We start from the raw sequence: 14,257 nt of genomic DNA, 5'->3' as shown, positions 1-14,257 counted from the left end.
TGTGATGAGTCATGTCATTCTAAGGTAAAGCTTAAACATGTATTCTTGCTGCTGCGCTTAGGTGAAGAACCCAGACTGTTAGCCCTTAAGACGTAGGGGTGTATACTTCATGGTCAGTAGGAAATGCTCAGTCAGGGTGTGTGTCACCAGGGCAGGTGTACCTATTTTAAATGCTTGTTGAGGTGACATGGCGGGTTGCCGCTGGGATGATGATGCCAGTGTGCAGGGCCCTTGCTCCAGGTTAGGTTCAACTAACTGCATTGGGGCAAGATGATGTGCATACCTGGGAGTGGTGGTACTAGACCCCACCCCCCTGCGGGAGGGGTGGAGATGTTATGCAATGTCACAAAGTAATTCCAACAGCTTATGTATATTTGTAAATTGTTGCACAGTATTGAGTAGTGTGTTTTTAATAAATGTACTCTTACTTTTATAAAGCAAAGTACAGACTGCACAATCAACTATTGAGTGTTATTGCTGCACACCTGTAATGGCGATTACTAGCCCACACCACCTCCCTTGAGTAGGCCTCAGACTGCTCTGCAACGCTACCCTCTGTGAGTCAGGCGCTACAATTAGGTGTTTGCTTCCCAGGGAAGGACAAATAAGAGTTATGTTATTTGTGCAGGTCTCACAGATACTGCCTCGTTTTCCAACACTACCCTTTATCTTAAGAAAGGTGGTTGTTTTTCATGCGTGTTTTGACTGGCTTTGTACCACAATACACAATCTCCTTAGCTTATGAATTCAACAAGGGTCAAGCGCACTGGCAAGAAGTTCTTAAAGGAACTTTGAAGCAACAAGTCAAAGGGGCAGATTTATGTTAACTGGCGCATCCCCAGGGATGCGCCAGTTAACGTGCGCCACAGTGCGCCACAGCTCTGCCACCCATGGTGCGCCGCATTTATAATGCGGCGCACCATGGTGCAAAAACAGCACAGATGCGTGACGCATCTGTGCCGGAAATGTGGCGTATTGCTGGAGTTGCGTCGCAAGCGCGACGCAGCTCCAGCAAGGCTCGGGGGTACACCATGTGCACAATGCTGCGTCAAGACCTACGCCTGCTTCAAGGAGGCGCAGGGTTTTGACGCAGCATTGCCCTGAAAGTGACTGAGTGAAATCTCATAGATTTCACTCAGCCACTTTCAGGAGGCATTCCTGCGCAGGAACGCCTCCTTATGGCGCAGGGCTTTACAACGTGACGCATCTCCTGGATGCGTCACGTTGTAAATACGGCGCATTGTTTGCGCCGCAGTTGCGTCAAATAAAGTGACGCAATTGCGGCACAAGGGCATCATAAATCTGCCCCAAAGTGTTTTAGGCACGAATCAGAAAGTATGAATGTAAAAGGGGATAGATAAGTGGAATAGCCACACGTGGTAGAAATATCACGTTTATTTCACAAGCACATATATTACGAAAAGAAGGGAAGAGAAGAGTATATTTACCTAGTGCATTACCTAGTGTCTGTGTGTCCATATCATCATCTATGAACTCCTCCCCCTGGATGATGTTCTGCGTGTCCTCACTGTGGTTAACAGGGCTTGTCATCTCCTGTTCTTTTTCGTTTAGCATTTGTGCATACACATTTCTGCCCGGCAGTTTCCTAAAAAGTAGTGAGCACAATATACATATAAAATAAACATGCCAATTTCAAATCATTTTTTTTTACATGCAATGCCAAAGCTTTCAAACTGGTACTACTCTTCGAAATGACTTAGGCCGACCACATAGACTGCACCAGTAGCAGGCTATGTTGCATTGCTTCTGGGCAGTGACATTTCCATCGAAGAAAGCGGCACTTACTAACTCGTAATAAAATACAACATTTTACAACAGCTGGTTTGTGCAAATGTCAGTGACTAGTGCAACATGTTCAGCATCAGCATGAAATTACTCAGGACCAGAAAAAAGTTACTTATTGCTGGCCCATTAGAAGAAGTGAATTATTGATGGCACAATAATAACTGCAATACCATTGGAGGCTAGTGAACGAGTTTTCCTCTGTATAAAAGTAGGTGACATGAGGAAAGTGATTGAGGGCAGTTTTACCAGAAATGTGGAGTTTCGAAACTTTCTTAATGTAAGGGTTTGTGAATAATTTTCAATAGTTAGCATTTTTTTATAGACTGACCCAAATTAGAGGTCTTTCAGTGCTTTTCCCGAAATAACACAGCAAACCGTGGTAAACTAGTAACAATGGGGCATATTTACTAGAAACTGTCAGAGCGCGGCTTTATGCCAAAATTGGTAACACCTTGCTCTGTCAGTTTCAAAATGCAAGTTTGCACCGTAATTACAAGAATGCAGAGCACCCCTGCTTTTCCGCTGGGACTAAAAAAGCTGTCTAACGCCAGGGCAGGCACCCTTGTGCCATGTTGCATGGGTGCCTGTGGTGTTTGTTTATGTGCAGGAAGAGACACCTTCCTGCACATAATCAATTTTACAGGCGATTTGCTGTTTCTATGTGTGCTGCAGGATACACCACACATGGAAAGAGCAAAATGCTCTTTCACCTGCTTAATACCAGGTATTCCCTGGTGATATTTTTGGAGCTGGCCCATACCTTGTAAATATTGGGCAGTGTCAAAAACAATTGGTGTTGCGGCAGAACAAATTTTAACAGGAGGGGGGAGAGAGAGAGTCAGCGGATTCAGTCTCCCGAGTCATACGAATAAACAAAGTGGAATCCACTCAAAGTGATAGTGATCCCTAGAGTGATGGGGAACACACAGTGTTGTTTAAATGCCCCTCACACACCAACAGGCCCCTTGGTGTCATGCTTCATCATCGGGGCCTTCGCACCCCTCTACGGGATGCGGCGTGCTACGACTCGCGGATACGCAGGAGCACTTGAAGTGAACTATGTGTGGGGGTGTGTGTTAATTACAAAAGTGTGAGTGAGGTGAGGTGAAAAGGTGAGTGGTTAAAAAATACCTGGCACGTGGGAGAAAAAAACTTTATTAAATCCCCGGCTGGTATTATTAAAATAAAAGTGCAGGGCGTGGTTTAGGTAGATACGTGTTAGGGTATCAAACCACTGTATTAAAAGTCAACATGTTTCGGAGGTCAAAGCCCCCTTCTTCAGGACAAGGGTTGATGCACTTACTCACATGTAAGATGTAAAAGTGAAAATAAAAATTACCACAATGTGTAACGACACTCACAATGTTAAATGTTAGTGAGTGTCGTTGCGCCCAATTGGCGTAAGAACCTGTGGAGACAAAATCATAGATAAACATACAGATCTAAATATCACAGGTTGAAGGAGAAGAATAATGCTTCTCTGAAAAAACATCAGGTAGAACCCAAAAAAATTATTGGAACCTGGAAAGGAAAAAAGAAAAAGGACACTACAAACATACACACACGCAACACCAACATTACTCTCTGCTCAGATGGAAGGAGAGCAAAACAGAAAGGAATACAAATCTTACTTAAAGTTCCCAAATACAGGACTTCATGAGCCTTTAGCGTATATTGGGGAATCCTTCCTTTCTAATCAGAAAAGCTAAGAAATCAATATCAGGGGTTCAGTAAGAGAACTTTGTCATCAGAGCGCCACAAGTACAGTATGAAACTGCTTCTCTCAGTAGTCTATAACTCACGGTTACTGCAACAGCTAATCGCCTGCCTTCCCTCAACGCGGCTCCGATGAAGTGAGCTACAAAGGAAACGGGGCCCTTATATATGTTGTGCCTGTGGGTAATCAATGATGGTTAATTGAATAATGCAACCCGGTGTATGCCCAAATACGGAGAGAACAACCTCCGAGCGTCCGGTGATGCGCTAGCGCCTTACGCTACTCTCTTGCGCATGCGCTCTACCGATCCAGATAGACGCATGCGCGGCAGACGCAGCTGACGCGCATGCGTCGACGGAGACACTCCGTGTAGACACGAAGCAATCGGTATCGTGTTTAAACGCCTGAAAGTAAATGGCGCTTTGAATTAAGTGCACAGGGACACGGATGGAAAAATAAAGTGTGCGCTAATAAGGCAGGGCATTGAGGCAATTTTATGGCCAGAGGCCAAGCAAAGTAAGCACCCATTACGGCAGTGGTGAATCAAGTTATTATGGACCCAGCAAAAAACATTTGTTGTATGTAACCACATGTATACATCAACAAAATTATGATGGGTGGTCAGATCGAGTGTTATCTGAGAAGGTTCCATGGAATGGAATCGTTCAGCCCAGTGGTGTCGGTTCCCAACCGAAACGCCCACCGTTGTTCTTTTTCTAGGAGACCTATCTCTGAGGGCAGTTGTTCAATTATTGTCCACTGTAGCTCATTCACACAGTGTTGATGTTCAATATAATGGGTTGACATCTTGGTCGTTAGTTTCTTACACCTGATGTTGCTTTTGTGTTCATTTAACCTGACCCTAACAGGTCTGGTGGTCATTCCCACATATTCCTTTCCACATGGGCAGGTAATTAGATAGACTAAATTTTTACTGTTGCAGTTCGTAAATGCACGCTGTTCCCATGTTGTCCCATTGGTAAAAGTTAGATTCTGGCTCTTTTTCGTGAGGTGGCAGTTATTACAGTTGCCACACGGGTAGTGCCCATGTATGCCTTGCAACCTCGTCTGGTCCTTGATAGGAGGGGGTGGTCTTGTGTGAACGAGTATATCTCTTAAGTTCCTACCCCTTCTGTGTGCAAAGAGAGGTTTCTCCAAAGTTAAGCCACCACTCGTTAAAGTGCGCCAATGTTTGTGGACCAATTTTGTCACCTGGTTGCTGACCGGACTGTATGTGGTAACACAAACCGTCCTGTTTGCGGCATCCTCCCTACGTGGATTGTCCTCCAGAAGGGCATCCCGGTTATTATTTCGTGCTCTGGTAAAGGCTTTTTTGATCACAGTTTCCGGATATTTTCTCTGTCTTAGTTTTGCACTAAGATCCTTGGCCTGAGTTTTGTATCTGGCCACATCAGTACAGTTCCGCCGAAGGCGTAGGAACTGTCCATAAGGAAGGTTCTCTCTCAGATGACGAGGGTGAAAGCTGTCAAATCTGAGGAGACAGTTCCTCGCCGTAGGTTTGAAATGTGTTTCCGTTTTTAACATGCCGGCTTCGTGGTAGATATTCAAATCTAAGAAAACCATGTTGGTATTAGATGCCTGGTGAGTGAATTTCAAAAAGGCATTTTGATTGTTAAGCCAGTCGATGAATTCAGTTATCATGGTTGCATCTCCATCCCAGATGACCAGGATATCATCAATGTACCTTCGCCAGGTGCGAATCCTAGCCCTGTGGGGATTGTCTGGGTGCAGGATTTTCGTGGATTCCAAATGGTGGACATACAGTCCAGCCAGACTCGGGGCAAAAGTACTGCCCATGCTGGTCCCATGCTTCTGCCAGAAAAGAGTGCCCTCATATTCGAAAAAGTTTTTCGTGAGTGCCCAGAAATGCACTCCATCACTACATTCCGTGGAGTATGGTATTCCCAATTCGTAGAATGCAGTACCTCCTCAATGATTTGGATGGTCTCGTCGTGGGGGAGACTCGTATAGAGGCTCTCCACATCCAGGCTTAGCAACATCTGTGAAGTTGGGTCAAAAGTTTGATTATTCAACAGTTGTAGTACTGCTTTGGTGTCCCGTAGATAGGTGTCAGTAGCCTGTACAAGTGGCCTCAAGAAAGCATCCGCAAACTTGGATAAAGGTTCCAGGATGGATGAGATTCCGGAAACTATGGGGCGACCAGGGGGGTTCTCCAGGTTCTTGTGCACCTTAGGAATGGTGTAAAAGTAAGGAATGCGAGGGTTCCTCTGGGTCAGGAATTCGGACTCCTTTTTTGTAATCCAGTCATGTGTAAGTGCCTCTTCCACCATACCACCTATCTGGACTCTTAAAGATTCAGTGGGATCTTCCGTAAGAATCTGGTAGTTCCTGTTATCAGAAAGAAGCCGCCTGCATTCTTTGTCATAGGCTATGGTTGTTTGGACAACCACTGCACCACCCTTATCTGCTGGTTTTATAACCAAGTTTTTGTTCATCCTCAATTCTTTGATGGCCTCATTTTCTGTTCTGCTCATATTCTGAAAGACCTTCTGTCTGGTTTCTAGACCTTTCAATTCCTGCATCATGGCTTTTTCGAAGGCCAGTACTTTAACAGGAAGCTGGTTGTCTAGTGGAGTAAATGTTGACTTGGGTCTTAGACCAGTGTCCGAAGTCTCTGTGGGTAGATCCTTGTCTTTGAAGAATGCCCGCAATTTTATAGTTCTTATAAACTCCTGCATTTCCTTATGTAGTAGGAAAATGTCTGGTCTATTGGTAGGGACATAACCCAGGCCTTTATTCAGTACCTCTTTTTGCAGATCTGTAAGGGGCCACGGGGTTATATTGATAACTAAGTCCCCCTTTGGCTTGTTGACGCCTGATTGGCTGCCATGCTCCTTGTTACGACACGTGGGTCTGACTCCTCTGTGGGCTGCCAATTCACATTGTTGCCCTTCTTGTTCCGCCCTCTGCGGGATCCCTGGCCCCAAGATAAAAAAGGTTGTTGATTTTGGGGTACATTGGTTTGGTCTGGGACCCACTGGGGGTACATCTGTCCCATTTGAGGTGGGACAAACTGATATTGCGGGAATTGAAATGGAGGTTGATAAGGGTTAAATTGAGGGCCTTGAAAACCACGCCAACCTCTTTGACGTGGGAATTGGGCTCTTTGTTGACGAAAGCCGCCTCTTTGCTTTCTTTGCTGGAAACCTCCCGATTTATTACTGGAGTTACTGCCATCTGAGTTAACACTATCTGTATGAGTGATACAGATAGTGTTAACTCAGATGGCAGTAACTCCAGTAATAAATCGGGAGGTTTCCAGCAAAGAAAGCAAAGAGGCGGCTTTCGTCAACAAAGAGCCCAATTCCCACGTCAAAGAGGTTGGCGTGGTTTTCAAGGCCCTCAATTTAACCCTTATCAACCTCCATTTCAATTCCCGCAATATCAGTTTGTCCCACCTCAAATGGGACAGATGTACCCCCAGTGGGTCCCAGACCAAACCAATGTACCCCAAAATCAACAACCTTTTTTATCTTGGGGCCAGGGATCCCGCAGAGGGCGGAACAAGAAGGGCAACAATGTGAATTGGCAGCCCACAGAGGAGTCAGACCCACGTGTCGTAACAAGGAGCATGGCAGCCAATCAGGCGTCAACAAGCCAAAGGGGGACTTAGTTATCAATATAACCCCGTGGCCCCTTACAGATCTGCAAAAAGAGGTACTGAATAAAGGCCTGGGTTATGTCCCTACCAATAGACCAGACATTTTCCTACTACATAAGGAAATGCAGGAGTTTATAAGAACTATAAAATTGCGGGCATTCTTCAAAGACAAGGATCTACCCACAGAGACTTCGGACACTGGTCTAAGACCCAAGTCAACATTTACTCCAAAAGACAACCAGCTTCCTGTTAAAGTACTGGCCTTCGAAAAAGCCATGATGCAGGAATTGAAAGGTCTAGAAACCAGACAGAAGGTCTTTCAGAATATGAGCAGAACAGAAAATGAGGCCATCAAAGAATTGAGGATGAACAAAAACTTGGTTATAAAACCAGCAGATAAGGGTGGTGCAGTGGTTGTCCAAACAACCATAGCCTATGACAAAGAATGCAGGCGGCTTCTTTCTGATAACAGGAACTACCAGATTCTTACGGAAGATCCCACTGAATCTTTAAGAGTCCAGATAGGTGGTATGGTGGAAGAGGCACTTACACATGACTGGATTACAAAAAAGGAGTCCGAATTCCTGACCCAGAGGAACCCTCGCATTCCTTACTTTTACACCATTCCTAAGGTGCACAAGAACCTGGAGAACCCCCCTGGTCGCCCCATAGTTTCCGGAATCTCATCCATCCTGGAACCTTTATCCAAGTTTGCGGATGCTTTCTTGAGGCCACTTGTACAGGCTACTGACACCTATCTACGGGACACCAAAGCAGTACTACAACTGTTGAATAATCAAACTTTTGACCCAACTTCACAGATGTTGCTAAGCCTGGATGTGGAGAGCCTCTATACGAGTCTCCCCCACGACGAGACCATCCAAATCATTGAGGAGGTACTGCATTCTACGAATTGGGAATACCATACTCCACGGAATGTAGTGATGGAGTGCATTTCTGGGCACTCACGAAAAACTTTTTCGAATATGAGGGCACTCTTTTCTGGCAGAAGCATGGGACCAGCATGGGCAGTACTTTTGCCCCGAGTCTGGCTGGACTGTATGTCCACCATTTGGAATCCACGAAAATCCTGCACCCAGACAATCCCCACAGGGCTAGGATTCGCACCTGGCGAAGGTACATTGATGATATCCTGGTCATCTGGGATGGAGATGCAACCATGATAACTGAATTCATCGACTGGCTTAACAATCAAAATGCCTTTTTGAAATTCACTCACCAGGCATCTAATACCAACATGGTTTTCTTAGATTTGAATATCTACCACGAAGCCGGCATGTTAAAAACGGAAACACATTTCAAACCTATGGCGAGGAACTGTCTCCTCAGATTTGACAGCTTTCACCCTCGTCATCTGAGAGAGAACCTTCCTTATGGACAGTTCCTACGCCTTCGGCGGAACTGTACTGATGTGGCCAGATACAAAACTCAGGCCAAGGATCTTAGTGCAAAACTAAGACAGAGAAAATATCCGGAAACTGTGATCAAAAAAGCCTTTACCAGAGCACGAAATAATAACCGGGATGCCCTTCTGGAGGACAATCCACGTAGGGAGGATGCCGCAAACAGGACGGTTTGTGTTACCACATACAGTCCGGTCAGCAACCAGGTGACAAAATTGGTCCACAAACATTGGCGCACTTTAACGAGTGGTGGCTTAACTTTGGAGAAACCTCTCTTTGCACACAGAAGGGGTAGGAACTTAAGAGATATACTCGTTCACACAAGACCACCCCCTCCTATCAAGGACCAGACGAGGTTGCAAGGCATACATGGGCACTACCCGTGTGGCAACTGTAATAACTGCCACCTCACGAAAAAGAGCCAGAATCTAACTTTTACCAATGGGACAACATGGGAACAGCGTGCATTTACGAACTGCAACAGTAAAAATGTAGTCTATCTAATTACCTGCCCATGTGGAAAGGAATATGTGGGAATGACCACCAGACCTGTTAGGGTCAGGTTAAATGAACACAAAAGCAACATCAGGTGTAAGAAACTAACGACCAAGATGTCAACCCATTATATTGAACATCAACACTGTGTGAATGAGCTACAGTGGACAATAATTGAACAACTGCCCTCAGAGATAGGTCTCCTAGAAAAAGAACAACGGTGGGCGTTTCGGTTGGGAACCGACACCACTGGGCTGAACGATTCCATTCCATGGAACCTTCTCAGATAACACTCGATCTGACCACCCATCATAATTTTGTTGATGTATACATGTGGTTACATACAACAAATGTTTTTTGCTGGGTCCATAATAACTTGATTCACCACTGCCGTAATGGGTGCTTACTTTGCTTGGCCTCTGGCCATAAAATTGCCTCAATGCCCTGCCTTATTAGCGCACACTTTATTTTTCCATCCGTGTCCCTGTGCACTTAATTCAAAGCGCCATTTACTTTCAGGCGTTTAAACACGATACCGATTGCTTCGTGTCTACACGGAGTGTCTCCGTCGACGCATGCGCGTCAGCTGCGTCTGCCGCGCATGCGTCTATCTGGATCGGTAGAGCGCATGCGCAAGAGAGTAGCGTAAGGCGCTAGCGCATCACCGGACGCTCGGAGGTTGTTCTCTCCGTATTTGGGCATACACCGGGTTGCATTATTCAATTAACCATCATTGATTACCCACAGGCACAACATATATAAGGGCCCCATTTCCTTTGTAGCTCACTTCATCGGAGCCGCGTTGAGGGAAGGCAGGCGATTAGCTGTTGCAGTAACCGTGAGTTATAGACTACTGAGAGAAGCAGTTTCATACTGTACTTGTGGCGCTCTGATGACAAAGTTCTCTTACTGAACCCCTGATATTGATTTCTTAGGTTTTCTGATTAGAAAGGAAGGATTCCCCAATATACGCTAAAGGCTCATGAAGTCCTGTATTTGGGAACTTTAAGTAAGATTTGTATTCCTTTCTGTTCTGCTCTCCTTCCATCTGAGCAGAGAGTAATGTTGGTGTTGCGTGTGTGTATGTTTGTAGTGTCCTTTTTCTTTTTTCCTTTCCAGGTTCCAATTATTTTTTTTGGGTTCTACCTGATGTTTTTTCAGAGAAGCATTATTCTTCTCCTTCAACCTGTGATATTTAGATCTGTATGTTTATCTATGATTTTGTCTCCACAGGTTCTTACGCCAATTGGGCGCAACGACACTCACTAACATTTAACATTGTGAGGAACATTACACATTGTGGTAATTTTTATTTTCACTTTTACATCTTACATGTGAGTAAGGGGAGGGTAAGTGCATCAACCCTTGTCCTGAAGAAGGGGGCTTTGACCTCCGAAACATGTTGACTTTTAATACAGTGGTTTGATACCCTAACACGTATCTACCTAAACCACGCCCTGCACTTTTATTTTAATAATACCAGCCGGGGATTTAATAAAGTTTTTTTCTCCCACGTGCCAGGTATTTTTTAACCACTCACCTTTTCACCTCACCTCACTCACACTTTTGTAATTAACACACACCCCCACACATAGTTCACTTCAAGTGCTCCTGCGCATCCGCGAGTCGTAGCACGCCGCATCCCGTAGAGGGGTGCGAAGGCCCCGATGATGAAGCATGACACCAAGGGGCCTGTTGGTGTGTGAGGGGCATTTAAACAACACTGTGTGTTCCCCATCACTCTAGGGATCACTATCACTTTGAGTGGATTCCACTTTGTTTATTCGTTGCGGCAGAACAACCACTGCAACACCTTTTGCACGCCCCTTTCATGCTAAGTGCTGCTTGAATAGGAGCCTTATTTACAAGGCAGCGTTAAGCCACGTTAAGTGGCTTAAGGGCAACTTGAAAATTAGGCGAAGGGGTTAACGCCACCAGAACGTCGAAAAAAAGTGACCTTCTGGTGTTGTTAATTCTTTGTAAATATGCCTCACTGTGCCAAAGGCATTATGTTTCCTCTTGAGGAAACCACTTCCATTCGTTTGCCAGGTGGGGTAGTCCAATATAGGATCATGCCAGGTCCATCCAAAAGGAAGGGGGTGTGAGAAGGGCATTAATCCAGCACTCTTGTTTTGCAGTTTCCTGCTCTCCTTATATGATATTTATTTATATATTTTAATTGCAAACAATCATAACATCTTCATTAATGAAGAGGCAGCTTATGTAGCTAGACCGCAAGATGCCATGTTATCTCTTTCCCTGGTGTATATGTTTTTTAATAGTTAAAAACAGATGCCATTTGTTGCAACTGACCACACCGTAAAAGCATCCTGAATGGCCAGCATTACATTTTGACTCCAGACCTTGCACTAGCTTCTGACAAGCTAATTATTCTAATACTCGCTGCTCAACTGTGCAGTCGTTTACATGCTTAAGTCTCTTTACATAAATTGTACTACTAGGGAAAATCTGACAAACAATCATGCTGCATCAGTTAAGAATATACCTTGGATTTCCCATGTGACAGTGATCTCTCCTGCATTAGCTCCTCCCCTCCTCCCTCCCTACCCTTCCCAGCCCAAGGGACTTCTCAGGATTTCCCAGTGACCATCTGCACATGTGTTGGATACAAAGTTTATCCAGAGGTCCTCACACAAAAACATGGTGGTTCAGGCCTAACAATAACGTCCCCTCCTTAATTACTGCAATAGTCCATATCAGACACCGAGTACCTACTGCCACCCAGTTACGTCATAGCAGGTGCCTTACTACCCTTAGGAAAAGTATAGGTTGCTACCATCTGCTGGGTCAGATATCTGCTATAAGATCATATATTGTCCGGTGATTCTTACTAGGCATTGTCTGGGCATAACCAGGGTATTGAATAGAAATTGACATTATGTTATGGTTTCTTACAGACTTATTATTATAGTTATGTAATCTGGGTGTAATGTCTGGATATAATATTGTACATGTCACAGTATCCTGGGCAACAGTCACCACTCTAGGAATGTCACTGTTGAATTGGGAGCTCTGCCCACCATGCTGCGCTGGTGGAGGGATTAAAACTTGTTTGGATTGCAAAGCTTACCGCCTGAAACACCACCACAATGCACCACCTTGCAGCAAATTTGTCCTAGCAACCTTCTCTTTAAACCTAAAAACAATGCCTAGTGGTCTATCTTTCAGACATTTGAGGACATCTCAAAATAACTGTCTTCCACTAAACTTTCCAACCACTTCAATGACCCTCTCCCCTCCAAATTTCTCAAGGAAATTTCAAACCTTCTGATATCCCCATGGACCAGAATTATCAATGCCTCTCTTACGCAAGGCACCCTGCCTGACTGTCTAAAAAGTGGGCAAGTCACACCTATCCTAAAAAAGCCATGCACGGACCTCTCTGATCCCAACAATTTCCTCCCCATTTCGAGCATCCCAACCTTACCCAACCTCCTGAAAAAATGTGTTCATCAACAACTCTGCAATCATATTGACCATCACCAACTCCTCAACCACTACCAATCTGGTTTCAGACCAGGCCACAGTACTGAAACTGTCATGGTCCACATTGTCGACAGTGCTTTATGCTTTCTCGATCATAATGAATCCTGTCTTTTAATCCTTCTTGACCTATCAGCAGCATTTGACACAGTCAATCATAAAACCCTCCTGAACCTCTCAGAACTTATGATGGGTCACTCTGGTACTGTTTAAAATTGTTCTGCTCATTCCTATAAAACAGACCTCAATGAGTCCTACTCAATCAAGACTTATCCGATCAGATGCCTGTACCTATTGGCTATCCCCGAGGGTCTTCATTTTCCCAACCCTGTTTAAACTTTACATGGAACCCTTGACTGAAATCCTTAAACACTCTAACTCTCCTACCATATGTATGCAGATGATTCACAATTGTACAAAAAGTTTATCTACCCTAACAACATCAGCACTCTTAATAACATCTTGATCAAAACTCTTAACCACCTCAAACCTAATGCCCTCAAAACCAAATTCCTAATAATTTTGCCACCCAAACCCACCTCTAACATCAAAGACTGGCTCCCACTACATACTGCCTTGAACTGTACCCCACAAATCACGGATTCAGCAAAATCCCTAGGAATAAAACTAGACACCAACCTCTCCATGCTGAATCACATCAGCTCCACAACCAGAGGGGCCAATTTCCATATCCATGTCTTAAGAAAACAAAAGCCTTTCCTGCCCAGTGTAGATCTCAAGATTGTGGTTCAGGCTCTTGTGATCTCCAAACTTGACTATGGGAATGCTACCCTCGTTGGCCTACCGAAAACAAAACAAGCCCCACTGAGGGCTTCCGTCAGTGCAGCTGCATGCCTCATCACAGGCATAGAGAAAAATGATCGCATCACCCTGGCCCTCTAACCCTCTGAACTAGCTTTCCTACGAATCTAGGATCCACCTAAAAATAGCATGCATGACTTACAAAGCATTCCACCACAACACTCCTGGCTGTCTGGCTCAGAAACGGGTTCAATCCGGAAGGAATGGAGCTTCTCGTAGTACATGTGCCCTACTGCTGAAACTCCAAAAATTTCACAAAAAGAACACCTATAAGAGAATTTCACTGGAGTTGCCCCATGAATTTGGGACTCTCTTCCCCTACAGATCAGGACCATCCAATAATTTAGTCTTTTAAAAGACGAAGTAAAAATGAGACTACTGAATAATCTCCTTCCTATCAGGTGCTACTATCCGTGGCAATTTGATTTCATTGCTGGTGTTTTCACTGTCTTTCTCTGTATTATCTTTTCACGCTGTATTTTTTCCCCTCATTCTCCTTTGTCTAGCGTTTGGGCTCCGCTCCATGATTCTATATTTTGCCCCTTGTATATTTGATGCTATTTGTTATGTTGTACAGCGCTCTGACAACAAAATGTTAGTCTTGTTCACATTTTAGAGAACTTCATAAATAAAAATTAATTTTAAAAAGTAAGCCTCAGCGCCTCTTTAGGAAGCGAAGAACTTAACACATTGCTCCTCTGATAATGTGGGATAGCAATTGGAGAAATTGTTGTTGCTATCTAGAGTTCTTTTTATTGGTAAAGTGTACTAATAGTTGCCAATATTTCTAAAGGCAGTGGAAAAATGAAACTGAATGAAAAGGTAAAGAAAAAATTCATAAAGAAG

General features: G+C 44.4%; 1 protein-coding gene across 5 annotated transcripts in view; it reads right to left on the bottom strand.

Annotated features, from left to right (window-relative positions):
- SORCS2 (sortilin related VPS10 domain containing receptor 2) overlaps nucleotides 1–14,257 on the bottom strand; it is a 2,087,100-nt gene that overhangs the window by 27,018 nt on the left and 2,045,825 nt on the right. For 3 of the 5 annotated variants that reach the window (XM_086964129.1, XM_086964126.1, XM_086964127.1), the window contains exon 26: nucleotides 1,449–1,606. In XM_086964129.1, the coding sequence (XP_086820255.1) occupies nucleotides 1,449–1,606 (158 nt within the window). The remainder of the gene's footprint in view (nucleotides 1–1,448; nucleotides 1,607–14,257) is intronic. The other 2 variants (XM_086964128.1, XM_086964130.1) reach the window with 1 other exon arrangement.

Source organism: Lissotriton vulgaris, chromosome 3_2 (assembly GCF_964263255.1).
Source record: "Lissotriton vulgaris chromosome 3_2, aLisVul1.2, whole genome shotgun sequence".
NCBI lineage: Eukaryota > Metazoa > Chordata > Amphibia > Caudata > Salamandridae > Lissotriton > Lissotriton vulgaris.
Note: the sequence above shows the minus strand (reverse complement) of the source record. Positions and strands in the feature narration are given on the sequence as shown.